Raw genomic sequence first — 16,509 nt, forward strand, 5'->3', positions numbered from 1 at the left:
TCCTCCAATCCATGAGCATGGAGTATCTTTCTGTTTATTTGTGTCTTCTTTAATTTCTTTCATCAGTGTCACAGTTTTCAGTGTACAAGTCTTTCACCTCCTTGGTTAAATTTATTCCTAGGTATTTTACTCTTTTTGATGCAATTGGGATTATTTTCTTAATTTCTATTTCTGATAGTTTGTTATCAGTGTATAGAAACATAGCTGATTTTTGTATATTGATTTTGTATCCTGTAACTTCACTGAATTTGTTTATTAGTTCTAACAGTTTTTTTGTGAAGTCTTTAGGGTTTTCTATATATATGTTGCATGTAAAGAGAGACAGTTTTACTTCTTCCTTTCTGATTTGGATATCTTTTTCTTACTCTGTCTAGGACTTGAAATACTATGTTGAATAAATGTGGTAAGAGTAGGCATCCTTGTCTTGTTCCTGATCTTAGAGGAAAAGCTTCCAACTTTTCACTGTTGAGTATGATGTTAGCTGTCAGCTTGTCGTATATGGCCTTTATTATGTTGAGGTACATTCCCTCTGTACACACTTAGTTGAGAATTTTTATCATAAATTGATGTTGAATATTGTCAAATGCTTTTTATGCATCTCTTGAGATGATCATATGATTTTTATCTTTCATTTTGTTAATTTGATGTATCACATTGATTGTTTTGCAGATGTTGAACCATCCATACATCCCTGGAACAAATCCCACTTGACCATGGTGTGTGATCCTTTTAATATATTGTTGAATTCAGTTTGCTAAAATTTTGTTGAGGATTTTGTATTTATGTTCATCAGTGATATTGGCCTGTAATTTTCTTTTCTTGTGGTGTCCTTGTCTGGTTTTGGTGTCAGGGTAATGCTGGCCTCACAGAATGAATTTGGGAGTGTTCCCTCCTCTTCTGTTTTTTGGAAGGGTTTGAGAAGGATTGGTATTAATTCTTGTTCAAATGTTTGGTAGAATTTGCCAGTGAAGCCATCTGGTCCTGGACTTTTGTTTTTTGGGAGGTTTTCGATTACTGATTCCATCTCTTTGCTAGTAACTGGCCTGTTCAGATTTTCTTATTTCTTCATGGCTAAGTCCTGGTAAGCTGTGCATTTCTAGGAATTTATCCATTTCTTCTAGGTTGTCTGATTTCTTACTATCTTTTGTATTTCTGTGGTATCAGTTTAATGTCTCCTTTTTCATTTCTGGTATTATTTATTTGAGTCCTCTCTCTTTTTTTCTTGGTGAATCTAGCTAAAGCTTTGTCTATTTTGTTTTACTTTTCAAAAAACTAGCTGGTAGTTTCATTGATCTTTTCTATTGTCTTTTAAGTCGCTATTTCATTTATTTCCCCGCTGATCTTTGTTATTTCCTTCCTTCTGTTCACTTTAGGCTTAGTTTGTTCTTTTTCTAGTTCCTTGAGGTGTAAGGTTAGGTAATTCATTTGAGATCTTTCTTATTTGTATTGTAGGCACTTATTGCTATGAACTTCCCTTTTAGAACTGCTTTTGTTGCATCTCATAAGTTTTGGTATGTTATATTTCCATTTAATCTCAAGATATTTTTTGAGTTCTTGTTTGAATTCTTCTTTGACCCATTGGTTGTTAAGTAGCATGTTCTTTTCACATACTTGTGAATTTTTTTTACTTTTCACATACTTGTGAATTTTTCAGTTTTCTTCTTGTAATTGATTTCTAGTTTCATACCATTGTGATTAGGAGAGATGCTTGATATGATCTAAAATTTTTTTTTGACATTTTAATTAATTAATTAATTAATGGCTGCACTGGGTCCTCATTGCTGTGCGTGGGCTTTCTCTAGTTATGGCAAGCGGGGGCTACTCTTCATCGCTGTGCACAGGCTTCTCATTGCGGTGGCTTCTCTTGTTGCAGAGCATGGGCTCTAGGCGGGCGGACTTCAGTAGTTGTGTCATGCGGTCTCAGTAGTTGTGGCTTGTGGGCTCTAGAGCACAGGCTCAGTAGTTGTGGCACATGGGCTTAGTTGCTCTGTGGCATGTGGGATCTTCCCAGACCAGGGCTTGAACCCATGTCCTCTGCATTGGCAGGTGGATTCTTAGCCACTGTGCCACCAGGGAAGTCTGCTTGATATGATTTTAAACTTAAATTTATTAACACTTGTTTTGTGGTCTAATATATGGTCTATACAGGAGAATGTTCCATCTGCACTTGAGAGAAAGTGTATTCTGCTGCTTTTGGATGGAGTGTTCTGTAAATGTCTGTTAAGTCTATGTGTAGCTTAAGTCCAGTGTTTCCTTACTGATTTTTTCTGAATGATCTATCCATTGATGAAAGTGGGGTATTGCTGTCTACTTCTCCCTTTAGGACTATTAATATTTGCTTTGTATATTTAGATGCTCCTATATTGGGTACATAAATATTTATAAGTGTTATATTCTCTTGTTGGATTGACCCCTTTATAGTGACCTACTTTTGTGTCTACTACAGTCTTTGTCTTAAAGTCTATTTTTGTCTGAATAAATATAGCTAACCCAGCTTTCTTTTGGTTTCCATTTGCCTAGAATATCTTCTTCCATCCTTTCACTTTCAGTCTGTGTGTGTCCATACATCTGAAGTTATTAAACCACCACTTTTACATTAGATTATTTTGAATTTTACTATATATTTACCTTTACCAGTGAGATTTATAGTTTCATATGTTTTCCTGTTACTAATTACTGCCCTTTTATTTCAGCTTAAAGAAGTCCCTTTAACATTTCTTGCAAGGCCTAGTGGTGATGGACTCCTTCAGCTTTTGCTTGTCTGGAAAACTCTCTACCTCTCCTTCAGTTTTGAAGGAGGACAACTTTGCCAGGTGTAAAGCAATTTTTGGTTGGCAATTTTTTTCTTTCAGCTCTTTGAATATATTATGCCACTCCCTCCTGGCCTGCAAAGTTTCTGCTGAGAAATCTGCTGACAGTCTTATGGGGGTTCCCAAGTTGTTTTTCTGTTGTTGCTTTTAAGATTCTTTCCTTGTCTTTAGCTCTGACAATTTAAGTATAATGTCTTGTTGTGGGTTTCTCTGGGTTCATCTTGTTTGGATTCACGGGACTTCCTGAATCTGGAAGTTTGTTTCCTTCCCCAGGATAAGGAGGTTTTCAGCCATTATTTATTCAAATAAGTTTTCTGTCCCTTCCTCTTTCTCTTCTCCTCTGGGATCTCTATAATGTGAATATTGGTCCTTTTGATGTCCCTTAAGTCCCTTAATCTATCTTCACTGATTTTTAAATTTAATTTTAAACTTTTATATTGGAGTATAGTTGATTAACAATGTTGTGCTAGTTTCAGGTGTACAGCAGAGTGATTCAGTTATACATGTATATACTCTTTTTCAATATCTTCACTGTTTTTAATTATTCTTTCCTTTTGCTGCTCTGAATGAATGAGTTCTACTGTCTTTGAGTTTGTCAGCAAACTTTCTTCTGCTTCATCTAGTCTGCTGTTGAATCCTTCTATTGTATTTTTCAGTTCAGTTATTGCATGCTCTGAGACTTCTATTTTGTACTTCCTTATATTTTCTATCTCTTAGTTGAGATTCTCACTTTGTTCAGGCATTCTTCTGACCTTGGTGATCATCTTTATGACTGTTACTTTGAACTTTTGTCAGGTAAATCACTTATCTCCATTTCATTAAAGTGTTCTTGTGAGGGTTTCTCTTTTTGTTTCATTTGGAACATATTCCTATGTTTCTTCATTTTCCTTAACCCTCTGTGTTTGTTTCTATGCATTAGATAAAACAGCCACCTCTCCTAGTGTCTCATGTAAGAGATGAACCATATTGTCCAACCCTTCCCTATCTCTTTGTTATCTCTCACAGCTTTGTGATTGTTCAAGCAGCCTACTTTGTTCTTAGTGGTTCACAGTAGTTGAGGGTGTGCCAAGACCTGTCAGCCTTCCAAAGGGAAGGATCTCAGTCTGCACCTAGATTCAGGCTGATTGGAAGCCAGACCCTCAGGCAGCAACTTTTAAAGTGTGCAAAAATATCTCTTTAAGGGGAGGAATGGAAAAAGGGTGTTTCTGTATGCTTTCTTTGCACTTAGCCCTGGACTGATAATCCAGTTAAGAACTGTTTGTTTACTACTGTCCTGTTAAACCCATGAACACAAGCCCCACTGGCCACTTGCTTTCAATTCTTTTGGGTATAGACCCAGAATGGAATTTCTAGATCATATGGTAATTCTCTTTTTACTTTGTTGAGGAACCACTGTTTTCCATAGCAGCTGCACCATTTTACATTCCCATACATAGTACCATAAGGTTCCAAATTCTCCATTTCCTCACCAACACTTATTATTTTCTTTTTTTTTTTAATAGTAGCCACCCTAATGGGTGTGAGATGGTATCTCATAGTTATTTTTTCTCTTTTTTATTGCATTAAAATATACATAACAGGGGCTTCCCTGGTGGCGCAGTGGTTGAGGGTCCGCCTGTTGATGCAAGGGACACGGATTTGTGCCCCGGTCTGGGAGGATCCCCCATGCCGTGGAGCGGCTGGGCCCGTGAGCCATGGCTGCTGAGCCTGCGCGTCCGGAGCCTGTGCTCTGCAACGGGAGGGACCACAACAGTGAGAGGCCCGCGTACAGCAAAAAAACAAAAACAAAAAACAACAACAACAAAATACATAATATAAAGTTTACTCTCTTAACCATTTTTTGAAATAATTTTAAAAAAATAAATTTATTTATTTTTTGGCTGCGTTGGGTCTTTGTTGCTGTGCTGCTGGGCATGCAGGCTTTCTCTAGTTGTGGTGAGTGGGGGCTACTCTTTGTTGCAGTACGTGGGCTTCTCATTGTGGTGACTTCTCTTGTTGTGGAGCACAGGCTCTAGGCATGTGGTTTTCAGTAGTTGTGGCACAAGGGCTCAGTAGTTGTGGCTCGTGGGCTCTAGAGCGCAGACTCAGTAGTTGTGGTGCATGGGCTTAGTTGCTCCGTGGCATGTGGGATCTTCCCGGACCAGGGCTTGAACCCATGTCCCCTGCATTGGCAGGCAGATTCTTAACCATTGCACCACCAGGGATGCCCCTGTCTTAACAATTTTTAAGAACATAATTCAGTAGTGTTAAATACATTCATAATGTGCACCCATCACCACCACCTAGCCCCGTAACTCTTTTCATCTTGTAACACTGAAACTCTATATTTATTAGACAATAACTCCTTATTCTCCCCTCCCCCAGCCCATGGTAACCACCATTCTTCTTTCTGTCTTTATGATTTTGACTACACTAAGTACATCATATAAGTGGAATCATAAAGTATTTGTTTTTTCATGAATGGCTTATTACACTTAGCATAATGTCCTCAAGGTTTGACCATGTTGTAGCATATGTCAAAATTTCCTTCCTTTTTAAGGCTAATAATATTCCCTTGTACGTATATACCACATTTTGCTTATCCATTTATTCATTGATGGACACTTGGATTGCTTCCACGTTTTAGCCATTATGAATAATGCTGCTGTGAACGTGGTTGTGCAAATATTTCTTTGAGACCCTGCCTTCAACTCTTTGGGGTATATGCCCAGTAGACAAATTACTGGGTCATATGGTAGTTCTAATTTTAATTTTTTGGGGGGATCTCCATACTGTTTTCCACAGTGGCTGTACCATTTAATACATTCCATCAACAGTGCACAAGGGTTCTAATTTCTCCACATCCTTGCCAGCAGTTGTTTTCTTCCTTCCTTCCTTTCTTTCTTTCCTTTTATAGTACCATCGTATCAGTTGAGGAAGTATAGCACTGTGGTTTTGATTTGCATTTCCCTAATGGTTAGTGATGTTGAGCATCTTTTTGCATGCTTATTGGCCATTCATATACCTTTTTAGGAGAAATGTCTATTCAGAGTCCTTTGCCCGTTTATTAGTTGGGTTGTTTTTTGTTGTTGAGTTTTAGAAGTTCCTTATATATTCCTCATATTAACACTTTGTGCATTGAAGAGTTTTGGCACCCTTGTTGGAATCATTTTACTATATATGTGAGCATTTATTTCTGGGCTGTCTATCCTATTCCACTGGTCTTAAATGTCTGTCTTTATGCCAGTACCACATTCTTTTATCATAGTTTTGTAATAACTTAAAAGGTTTGAAATAAGGTTGAAATATAAAACAGGTATATGATTTGCAAATGTTTCCTTCCATTCTGTGTCTTGCCTTTTCACTCTGTTGATTGTGTCTTTTGATGCACAGAAGTTTTTTTTGATGTACAGAAGTTTTTTATTTTGATATAAACCAATCTATTTTTTCTTTTATCGCCTGTGCTTTTGGTGTCACATCCAAGAAATATTTGCCAAATCCAGTATCATGAAGCTTTTCCCCTATGTTTTCTTTCAAGGGTTTTATAGTTTTAGCTCTTACTTTATGTCTTCCATCATCTTGAGTTAATTTTTGTACATGGTGTAAGTTTACACTAGTTTCATTCTTTTGCATGTGGATATCCAGTATTCCTAACAACATTTGTTGAAAAGACTCCTTTCTCCATTGAATAGTTTTGGCACCATTGTTGAAATCATTTTACTATATATGTGAGCATTTACTTCTGGGCTGTCTCTTCTATTCCACTGGTCTAAATGTCTGTCTTTATGCCAGTACTATATTCTTTTATCATAGTTGTGTAATAACTTTAAAGGTTTTGAAATAACGAAGTGTGAGAACCCCAACTTTGTCTCTCTTTTTTCACAATTGTTTTGGCTATTCCAGGGTTCCTTGAGATTCAATATGAATTTTAGGATGGATTTTTCTATTTCTGCAAAAAACGCTGTTGGGATTTTGATAGAGATTGCATTAAATCTTCAGATCACTTTGGGTAGTATTTGCATCTTAACAATATTAAATCTTCTATTCCATGTACCTGGGATGTCTTTCCATTTATTTTAGTCTTCATTAATTTCTTTCAGCAACACTTTGCATTTTTCAGGGCACATGTCTTTTACCTCCTTGGTTAAGTTTATTCCTGAGTATTTTATTCTCTTGATGCTAGTGTAAATGAAATTTTCTTAATTTCCTTTTCGGATTGTTCATTGTTAGTTAGATACACAACTGATTTTGTATCCTGCAACTTTGTTACATTCGTTTATTCTAACAGTTTTTTGTGTTTAATCTTTAAGGTTTTCAACATACATTAAGTTCATATCATCTGCAAACAGAAATAATTTTACTTCTTCCTTTCCAATTTGGATGCCTTTTCTTTTTTTCCTAATTGCTCTGTCTAGGACAGTGTTGAATAGAAGTGGTGGAAGTGGGCATCCTTGCCTTGTTCCTGATCTCAGAGGAAAAGCTTTCAGTCTTTCACCATTATGATGTTACCTGTGTACTTTTCATATATGACCTTTATTATGTTAAGATAGTTTTCTTCTAATCCATAGTTTGTTGAGGAACTGCTTTTGCCTTTTCCTTTTTCCTCTATCCTCAATCCAGATGGAGACCAGCTGGTCACCTTCCTTCATGTAATAACCTTTCCTGCATTTGGGGGTAGGCACCTAAAAGAAGGCAGCTTCAGTTTTTCTTCTTCAGAGAACTTGCCGAAGTTCTCTTCCCCTTTCCATTCATTTATCCACTTACAATGCGAATCTTTGTTGAGGCAGCACTGAGTGCCAGGCATGGGCACGGTGCTTTCCTGTCCACAGGAGGTTTCACATATGTTTTCTCAACCTTCACAGGAGCCATCTGACATAAGAATGATTTCTGTCTATATTCAGAATGCAGAGGGGCTTGCCCCAGGCAGAGCCAGCTCCTACAACTCCTTGCCCTAATCTGTTAACCCCAAGCTGCTGCTGTTTCTTTGTCCTGCCCTTAAGCTATGTTTCTGACCCCTGGGCAAGTGCCTCCTGTCCCCTCTGAGCTGGCTGTGATCAAGGTGGTAAGGGCCCAGGTCCAATCCTTAAGTCTGCTTTTCTCTCCTTGGGTTCACAGAGGTCCTGGGCCTACGTCAAGAAGTGTAAAACCAACATGCGTCCAAATCGGGCTTTGGTGGCTCAGCTGTCAGAGTGGGAGAAGGTTATCCTTGGAGACATCGTCACAGACATCTTGGATCCACTCTACTGATTTTCTCTGTGGCCCAGCTATGGGTCCAGAAGAACCTGCCTTGGGAGCTTTTTGTGGGTAGTGGGCCAGGGTGTGTAACCAGGAATGAGAAGGCCTTTGCTGCCTGGAGCCTTGTGTCAGCCTCCCGCAGTGCTTCTTCCCAGGTTCCTCATTTGTGCTAGCACAGGAGGTGCTCAGACTCAGCGAGAACCCCCATCCCTGGGGCATCGTGGACCCACCCCCACTGCACTCCTGAGGCTGCCTCTGGAGGAGCATCTGGTGCCAGAGCAGCTGCCCCTCATGCCCCCCATAATGTGGACCCTTTGGAGGCTGCTGGGTGGGAGCTCCAAGGGTTCCCCCAGCCTTGTGTTGTTCCACAGGGGATGTCACAATGCCCACCCATGGGCGGAGATCCCCCAGCCCCAGAGATGCCAAGCTCAGCCTTGGCTCAGGCCGCAGGCTACACAGCTTTGAGAGGCTCCTGGCACAAGGGCATACCCTCGCCTCATCCCCAGTTTCAGCATCTCTACTGCTCCATCACCTGTACAGATGTCCTTTCCTTGCTCCTCACTCATTTTTGCCTGGCTGTGTTCACCAAGAAGAGACTCTCACCCTCCCATCCCTCACAACCAGGTTTCTAGAAATTCCTCGGGTCTCAAAAGGAATTTTCCTCTGACTGCGCTTCTGAGTGCTGGCAGCACCCACAGAACGGGCCTGGAGTCAGGAGACAAGGGGACTGATGGAGAATTTAACATGTCGGTCCACGTTCATCCAGCAAACATTCCCTGACACCTGGGCAGGGCTGAGGACATACGGGTGAACGCCATGTTGCCTCCCAGGACTCTTTGCCGAGGGTTAGAGTAGCACTCCCCCGTGCCCCAGCAGGAGCCCACGCCCTCAAAGAGTGGGGTTTTGCCAGAGGGGTAAGGGCTTTTCAGGCAGTGCAGCCTTTAGTCGGGACTTGAACTGGAACAGAGCCTGGGATGGCTGCAGAGCGATGGCTTAGGGACCTCCTGGCAGGAAGGGCAGAGCCATTGGAAAGTGTTCAGCAGGGACATGGTGGGGATTCGCCTTGTGTTTTAGTCAGGGCAGTCTGGTGGCTGTGGTAAAGGGACACTAACGGTGAACTTGGAGACAGGGAGACAGTAAAGGGGCCCTTGTAAAAATCCAAGCGAGATAAGAGGCTCGTAATTCCCTCCCTGCCAAAGAGCAGCTTCCCAAGGGGGAAAGTGTTTGAGGCAGGTGGCACCTCCTTGGGCCTTGGTTTACTCCCTGCCTGACAGGCAAGGACACTGCTGGCTGCACCACACAGTTGGCGCCACCGGGAGTGCCCCGGTTGGGGGCTGCCACCACCCTCCGAGCTGGGAGCAGCCGAGCGTAGGGCCCTCGGAGCACGTGGCCCCGCCCCCGCCCCTGGCCCGGATTGGCTCAGGCAGGGGGCGGGGCCAGCGCGGTCGCCGCTCCAGGCTTTTCCGCATTGGTGGTCGCGGCGGCTCGAGCCCGGAAGCTGACGGGGGCGGAGGCGGCGGAGGCGGAGGCCCCTCGAGCCCGCCGGGGTTGCGGCTCTGTCTTCGACTCGGCTCGTCCGGCTCAGGGCACGGCAGCGATGCATCCCCCGCCTCCGGGCCCGTTGGGCGACTGCCTGCGGGACTGGGAGGAGCTCCAGCAGGACTTCCACGGCATCCAGGTAAGTGCTGATGCGGGCCCCCATTGGTTCCGAGCCATGTCTATCTGGCTCTGGGTCAAGGGTCGGTTAGCCCCGGGTCGGGCAGCGGGAGCTCGGGGTCAGGGGTCGGGGACCCTGGTGTCGCTCCCGACGGCGGCGAGACCCCTGGTCCTGGTGTCCTCGGTTGGACCCTCCCCTCGGCCTCAAATGAATGTTCGGCAGCGGGACCTCTTCCCCGCGCGGCCGCCGCGATCCCGGAGTGACCCCACTGACCCAGGCGGACCTCCGGCCTCCCTCTGAGGCCTCGGAAAGAGGCCCCGACTCCGACCCGGTCCCCTTCCAGGAGAGTCCGAGCTGACCGGGGCCAGTCTTGTGTCAGTTACTGAGCAAATGCGCCGTGGGCGCCGGCCGGGCTTATCGGCGAGGAGCGCCTTCCCCGCTCTCGGGCCGCGCGGTCTGGGCTGAGTGTGGCTGGGGAACAGTCCGGGAGGCAGCCTGGCCTAGGTCGGGGTAAGTGGTGTTTAGGTGAAGTCTCTGGATGGGGGCGGGGCCCATCCAGGGTGAAGGACAGCTCCCACCGAGACAGGACCACGTGGCTGATGCAGAGAGTGAGGGGAAAAGTGGGTGGGCCAGACCCTGCCAAGAGACCTCACGGGCGATGGGGATTGGAATCTCTGAGACCAGTGGGAAGCCAAGGGAGGAATCGTCTGGATCTGGCTGCTATGGGCCACTGTGCTGTTCTGTGGGAAGGCAGACAGGAGAGTGTGGTGGCTGGGGGTAGGCCGAGGTTGCCCCTCCTGGGCATGAGAAACAAGACCCAGGCAGGGTAGAGCCCAGGTCAGCTGGGCACTTGGTCAGGACTTTGCCTCTCCTGGACTGGTTCCAGCCCTTTCCTGTCCACGTTGAAGCCTGACTGCCCCTGGCCTGGCCAAGCTGCTGCCATTAGTGCTTCCCAGCTTGGTCACCACTGTCCTGGCCTCAGCCCCTGCCTGACTTTCCTCACACTGCTCCTTGCCCCATCTCTAGGCTGTTCCTTCTCAAGACTTACCCATTGGGGCAAAGTGCTCTGGGAAGCCTTGGGTCAAAGGTGTTGGGGGAAGAGTAGAGGAATGGTCTTATAGCAAGAGGTCCAAGGGCTAAAGCCTGATGGCCTTTACTCTGGGAGGAGGATGCTGGGAGTGCCAGAGCAGCAGGTGTCTTGGACAACCTCATCTTCCCCTGCACTTGCAGGCTACCTGGGCAGGAGGATCTGAGCGGGCCAGGGATGGCTTTAGGTAGCCTGCTTGGGCCAGAAGGTAGACCCATGAGCCTAGAATCTGGATTCAGGACAGGCCAGAGAGGGGTGGGAACAACTAGTAGATGGGCTGAGGCTAAGAAAAGCTTCAGAGAACTCCTCTGTTTCTGGGAGAGCGGTACTGTGGGGGCTTCTGGGCTTACAGGGAGACCCCTGCCTCCTTGCCTGCCTTGGAGAGAGAGTACCCTCAGGGAGTTCCCTGGGCTGGCACAGCTGGCCGTCTCTTCTTTCCTGCTGAGACCCTCCCAAGGAGCCCTGGAGGAGTCCATGCCCCACGTCCTTCCCAGCAGACTCTGGCTCGGGAGCCCGCTAGCCAGCCTGAGCCTTACCCCGACCTGGTTCTCAGGAGACCCACCGGCTGTACCGCCTGAGGCTGGAGGAGCTGACCAAGCTGCAGAACAACTGTACCAGCTCCATCACTCGGCAGAAGCGGCGGCTGCAGGAGCTGGCCCTTGTCCTGAAGAAGTTAGGGCCTGTCCCCATGTCCCCCATGCCCGCCCATACCTCATCGTACCCGCCCCCATACCCTGTGGCCTCGGACTGCGGGTGCATGTGTCACCCGGGGGGGTGGGGCGCTGGCACTGACTCCCAGATGTCCCTGGGCGTGGCTTCTCCCCTCCCTGGGTTGCCTTTGCTCTCCTGCCGTGCAGGCGTCAGGTGTGATTCACACGTGGGGGTCCCCTGTCCTGACTCTGGCTTCTGTGGCCGCACCTGCAGATGTAAACCCTCCCTCCCGTCAGAGGCCGAGAAAGCTGCGCAGGAGCTGGAGAACCAGATCAAGGAGCGCCAAGGCCTTTTCTTTGATATGGAGGCCTACTTGCCCAAGCAGAACGGGTGAGGTTCCTCCCCCAGCTCAGTTCACAGCCATTTCTGAGAGGGAGGCCTGAAGCGCTGTCCTCCTCTGCTTGGCTTCCTGCACCCGCTCTGGGCTGACCAGTCAGACACAGTCCTAGCTCAGGGACAGACAGCCTGAGTGACAGTGACAGCTCACTGCAATGAGTGCTTTGTGGGGGAAGTATGGGGAATGGGGGGAGCACAGTGAGGGGTACCTAACCACTTGGGAGGTCGGAGAAAGCCTCCTGGAGTAGGTGATGCCCGAGCTGAGTCATAAGGATAAAGAGGAGTGAGCCAGGCAGACACGGGAAGGCGGAAATAGTAGGCGTCACGGCCATAGCTCACAGTAGGAGGTGAGAGGTGGCCATGAGACCAGAGGGGGAGCCAGCCTGCAGAGCTTCCCTCTGGCCCCGTGGGCACAGGAGAGTGACAGGTCAGTCACGCACTTAGATCAGCTGCAGACACAGCAGAGGACACGGCAGAAGCCTAGGCTTAGGGAAAACAATCCCGCAGAGACCCCAGGCAGCAAGACCACCGGGAGAGAGCGTGTTCCAGAAGGCAAGGAAGGGAGGCCCGGCCAGTAGCCTCTGATCAGTCGGCCCGGGGCAGCGTGGGAGGCAGTCAGATGCAATACAGAAGGGGAAATGTTTCCTGGAAGTCAGGGTGACCTTGGAGAGAACCGCTTCACAGGAGCGTAGGGGTGGAAGTTGATACTGGGGATGACAGAAGAGCTGAGGATACAGCCAAGTTTAGGCCTTGCTTCAGAAGCTTGGCTGTGAGTGGAAGGAGAAACTGGCAACGAGAAACCGGTGGCTAGGACTTGGCGTGAGAGTTGAGGAGTGGCTTTTGTTTGAGTGTGTGTGTGTAACTTTGTACATAGGAAAGACTTGAGCATATCTACCTGCTGAGAGGTGGGCCAGCAGAGGGAGGGACCCAGAAGAGGTGCACTGAACAATGGAGGGAAGTCCCTGGGGAGGTGGGAAAGGGTGGGTGTAGGCCCTTGTTTTCTGGGATGAGGGGGTGCAGAGATGAGGGTGAGGAGGCAGGCAGGGGAGATGTCACCTGCCCGGACGGAGACAGGATGGAGGATTTGGGAGAGGGTTGGACAAGGCCACTGCTGAGAATGGGAGAGGGAGCCCGTGGCGATGCTGAGAGGCAGCCTGGTCCCAGTCCCCGCTGTGCCCCATAGTCTCTTCGCTGCCTCAGGCAAGTCCCTGAACCCCTCTGAGCCTGTGCATACGGCTCGAGTGTGAACAAGAGCCCGTGTGGGAACAGCTTCTTAATACGCGACTGTAGCTTTCAGTCACCTCACGGAGTTCCTCTGGCAGAGAACGACGAGACAAGCTTAGATGGTGGGGTGATGGCAATGCAAGGATTGGCAAGAAAGTGGTTCCGTGTTATGGAGGAGGGCTTGGTGACTCAGCTGGCTCGGGAAGGGAGACCAGGGTCAGGAGGGCCTGGGAGCCTCAGTGAGGGAGAGGGTCCTTGTGGGTGGGAGACTGGGCGCTCAGGGGTCAGAATATAGCCAGGGTTTCCGAGGAGGCCCTTTTGGGTTGGGAGGAGGGTGGTGTGGTCACAGGTGTGGGTTGCTGCGGTGGACTTGGGGCTGAAGGCTACCTCTCCTCACCTGGTGTTCCCTCCCCCAGGTTGTATCTGAGCCTGGTTCTGGGCAATGTCAACGTGACACTCCTGAGCAAGCAGGCTAAGTAATTTGTTGTCGTGGGCGGGGTCTCAACCCTACTCCCCGTCCCCTGCCCCAGGCCCCTTCCAGTCTGCCCCAGCTTCCCTGGCTAAGCTTGGGGTTCAGGGACTGCTCCCCCATGCTGGCCCCATGCCACCACAGCAGTGTGTCCAGAGGCGTGGGTGGGCCCTGCCATCATCCCAGCCTGTCCCATGAGTGTGTACCCCTCGCTCCTCCCCAGGTTTGCCTACAAAGACGAGTACGAGAAGTTCAAGCTCTACCTCACCATCATCCTCATCCTCATCTCCTTCACCTGCCGCTTCCTCCTCAACTCCAGGTGGGTGTCCTGCTGCACGGGCCTGGACCCTGTGCCCTCTCCAGGCTCTGGCACCAACCGTCTGTACCCCTCCCTAGGGTGACAGACGCTGCCTTCAACTTCCTGCTGGTCTGGTATTATTGCACCCTGACCATCCGTGAGAGCATCCTCATCAACAACGGCTCCCGGTGGGCGAGGGCCGGAGCCCGGCTCCTGGGGGTGGGGGTGGGGGAGTGACACTGGAGCTGCCCTAGAAAGCGGGGTGGGGGCGGCGGGTGCCGTGGCCCTCTGAGAAGCGGGAACTGGCTGGGGGACTGGTTTCTTCCCACTTCCTGTCCCGGAGCACTGATCCTGGGGGCTGAGGGGACAGGAGTGACGGTGGCTTCCTGACGCAGGATCAAAGGCTGGTGGGTTTTCCATCATTACGTGTCCACGTTCCTGTCAGGAGTCATGCTGACATGGTGAGTGGCCCAGCTTGGTCCTAGGGTCTCCGGGGGAGCAGGGCAGGGAGAGGTGGCATCCCTGAGCCCTGACCCCTTCCTCTGCTCTCTGCCTTAGGCCCGACGGCCTCATGTACCAGAAGTTCCGGAACCAGTTCCTGTCCTTCTCCATGTACCAGAGTGAGTGTCTCAGAGGTCCTGCTGAGCTTAGGACCGGCCCCCCTAGGAGGGGCGGGAAAGAGACTTGGGACTCCAGCCCAGTCCTGATGTCCCCCCGCCCTCCAGGCTTCGTGCAGTTCCTCCAGTATTACTACCAGAGCGGCTGTCTGTACCGCCTGCGGGCCCTGGGCGAGAGGCACACCATGGACCTCACTGTGGGTGAGTCGGGCGTGGCCGCCCCTCTCTGGAATCCTGACGGGGGAGCTGGAAGGGCAAAGTCCTTTCCTCTTGACCTGGGTCTGAGTGATGGGGTCGTCTCTGTCCTGGTTGTGGTCCCTGCAGAGGGCTTCCAGTCCTGGATGTGGCGGGGCCTCACCTTCCTGCTGCCCTTCCTCTTCTTTGGACACGTAAGTTGTACCTCTGTCCCTGTCCATCGGGCTGTCTGTCCCCGGCTCTGATTCGAGCAGGGACTGTGTGTAAAAACTGCCCTCCCTCCCAGTTCTGGCAGCTTTTCAACGCGCTGACGTTGTTCAACCTGGCCCGGGACCCAGAGTGCAAGGAGTGGCAGGTGAGCTGGGCCCCTGGAGAGGACGCCGGGAGGGCCAGGCCTGGCTTCTGTCCTGACCCCGATTCCTCCCCCAGGTGCTCATGTGTGGCTTCCCCTTCCTCCTCCTCTTCCTCGGCAATTTCTTCACCACCCTGCGGGTTGTACACCAGAAGTTCCACAACCAGCAGCACGGGAGCAAGAAAGAATGAGGCTGGGCCTTCCCTGCCTGCTGGCACAGCTCTCTACGGCACCCCCGGCCTGGAAGGGGCTTCTGAACCCCATGTGTTGAGGGGGTGGGGGCTCCTCTCATCTGGGAGGGTCTGTCTGCTCTTCCCTGGGTTTTGTGGGCTCTGTGGGCCCTGAAGGCGGCGCTGGAGAGGAAGACCCGGGCCTGTGTCCCCGCCTGCGGGAGCCGGGGGCCAGCGGCCTCAATAAAGGGTGAGAGGCTCAGAGTGGCTCGGTGTGTGTCCTCCTGCTGGTAAGACAGGGGTCTGGGGGCTCTGTGCCGCCACAGCATGGGGTCTTGGGGTTCCTGAGGTCTCTCTGGGGTCTGAATTAAGGAGACCCAGGTGGAGGCCCCAGATCTGTGCAAGTAATACCAGGCAAATACAGAAAACAGAACTTTATTCCAAGGGCCAGAGGTTATTAAAAATTATTTACACTCATTGAAAATCACGGCGAGGGGCCAGGCCCCACTCAGCTGAGAGGAGGAGCCCCTCCTGTGCAGCCGCTGAGGGCCCGAGATGTTCACGGAGCATCAGCCCTTCACCCGTAGCCACGCCCCCTGGGGCTGGCGGGTCCAAGGGTACATCTCAGGCCTGGAGCAGTCTCTGTCAGTCACTGGGCCTGCCTCCTGTGGCAGGGCCAGCAGAACCCACCTAGGCAACTGGCAGAGGGGAGCGAGGAAAGCGATCACGTTGGGGAGCGAGTCTGTAGGGCGTGCGGAGCAGAGCAGGGCGGCCCGGGTGCTCCTAGCTCCACACGTCCAGGGAGTAGCGGCCCTTGGTCATCAGCTTCTTGACATAGTCCACGGCCTGGGCGTGCTCCATGGCCCCCTGCTCGGCCACGATGTCGTAGAAGGTGTTCTGCACGTCCCTCGCCATGTTCCGAGCATCCCTGGGGGCGGGAAGGAGGTGGCACTGGGGGCTGGGCAGGGGCCCCCCTCCCCCCACGGGCAGGTAGGCCCTGTCCCCGCCCCGCCTCTGCCCTCACTCACCCACAGACGTAGATGTGGGCGCCCCCGTCGTGGATCAGCTTCCACAGGTGCTCCCTGTCCCTCTTCAGCAAGTGCTGCACGTAGACCTGGGGGTGGGGGCACCTGTGAGGAGGGCTGGTCACACCACCCTCCGCCCTGTGGGGCCCTGCCCGCGGCCTCACCTTCTGGGGCTGCTCCCGGGAGAAGGCCACGTTGAGCTGGGTGAGGGCGCCGTCCTGGTGGAGCTTGGCCAGCTCCTCGCGGTACAGGTAGTCCTCGTCAGAGCGGCGGCAGCCGTAGTAGAGCAGCGTCTCCCCCACCTCCTTGCCTGGGGCAGCAGCAGTCAGGGGGAGGTGGGATGC

At 50.1% G+C, this 16,509-nt stretch overlaps 3 protein-coding genes across 6 annotated transcripts in view; 2 read left to right on the forward strand and 1 right to left on the reverse strand.

Moving 5' to 3' along the window:
• The window catches only part of STYXL1 (serine/threonine/tyrosine interacting like 1), a 50,733-nt gene extending 42,500 nt beyond the window's left edge, over positions 1–8,233 (forward strand). For both annotated transcript variants that reach the window (XM_024745494.1, XM_024745495.1), the window contains one exon: positions 7,905–8,233. In XM_024745494.1, the coding sequence (XP_024601262.1) occupies positions 7,905–8,036 (132 nt within the window). In that variant the 3' untranslated portion in view covers positions 8,037–8,233. The remainder of the gene's footprint in view (positions 1–7,904) is intronic.
• A 1,248-nt stretch (positions 8,234–9,481) lies between these two features.
• Positions 9,482–15,407, forward strand: TMEM120A (transmembrane protein 120A). Of its 3 annotated transcripts, none has more exons than XM_024745368.1 (12): positions 9,483–9,702; positions 11,322–11,440; positions 11,693–11,809; positions 13,456–13,515; positions 13,732–13,827; positions 13,905–13,994; positions 14,202–14,267; positions 14,365–14,426; positions 14,532–14,624; positions 14,748–14,812; positions 14,905–14,973; positions 15,048–15,407. In XM_024745368.1, the coding sequence occupies exons 1-12, from the start codon at positions 9,622–9,624 to the stop codon at positions 15,159–15,161; spliced, it is 1,032 nt and encodes a 343-aa protein (XP_024601136.1). In that variant the 5' UTR covers positions 9,483–9,621; the 3' UTR covers positions 15,162–15,407. The 3 variants fall into 3 exon arrangements, with proteins under 3 accessions (XP_024601135.1, XP_024601136.1, XP_024601137.1); XM_024745369.1 differs by having other exon boundaries at positions 15,123–15,299; XM_024745367.1 differs by having other exon boundaries at positions 9,482–9,702; positions 14,905–15,407.
• Positions 15,408–15,559: 152 nt separating this feature from the next.
• The window catches only part of POR (cytochrome p450 oxidoreductase), a 39,837-nt gene continuing 38,887 nt past the window's right edge, over positions 15,560–16,509 (reverse strand). Inside the window, exons 14-16 of the mRNA XM_024745370.1 lie at positions 16,330–16,490; positions 16,169–16,254; positions 15,560–16,068 (exon numbers count right to left, since the gene is read on the reverse strand). Coding sequence (XP_024601138.1) covers positions 15,924–16,068; positions 16,169–16,254; positions 16,330–16,490 — 392 coding nt within the window. The 3' untranslated portion in view covers positions 15,560–15,923. The remainder of the gene's footprint in view (positions 16,069–16,168; positions 16,255–16,329; positions 16,491–16,509) is intronic.

This window comes from Neophocaena asiaeorientalis, unplaced genomic scaffold (genome assembly GCF_003031525.2).
Source record: "Neophocaena asiaeorientalis asiaeorientalis breed wild unplaced genomic scaffold, Neophocaena_asiaeorientalis_V1.1 scaffold461, whole genome shotgun sequence".
Classification (NCBI taxonomy): domain Eukaryota; kingdom Metazoa; phylum Chordata; class Mammalia; order Artiodactyla; family Phocoenidae; genus Neophocaena; species Neophocaena asiaeorientalis.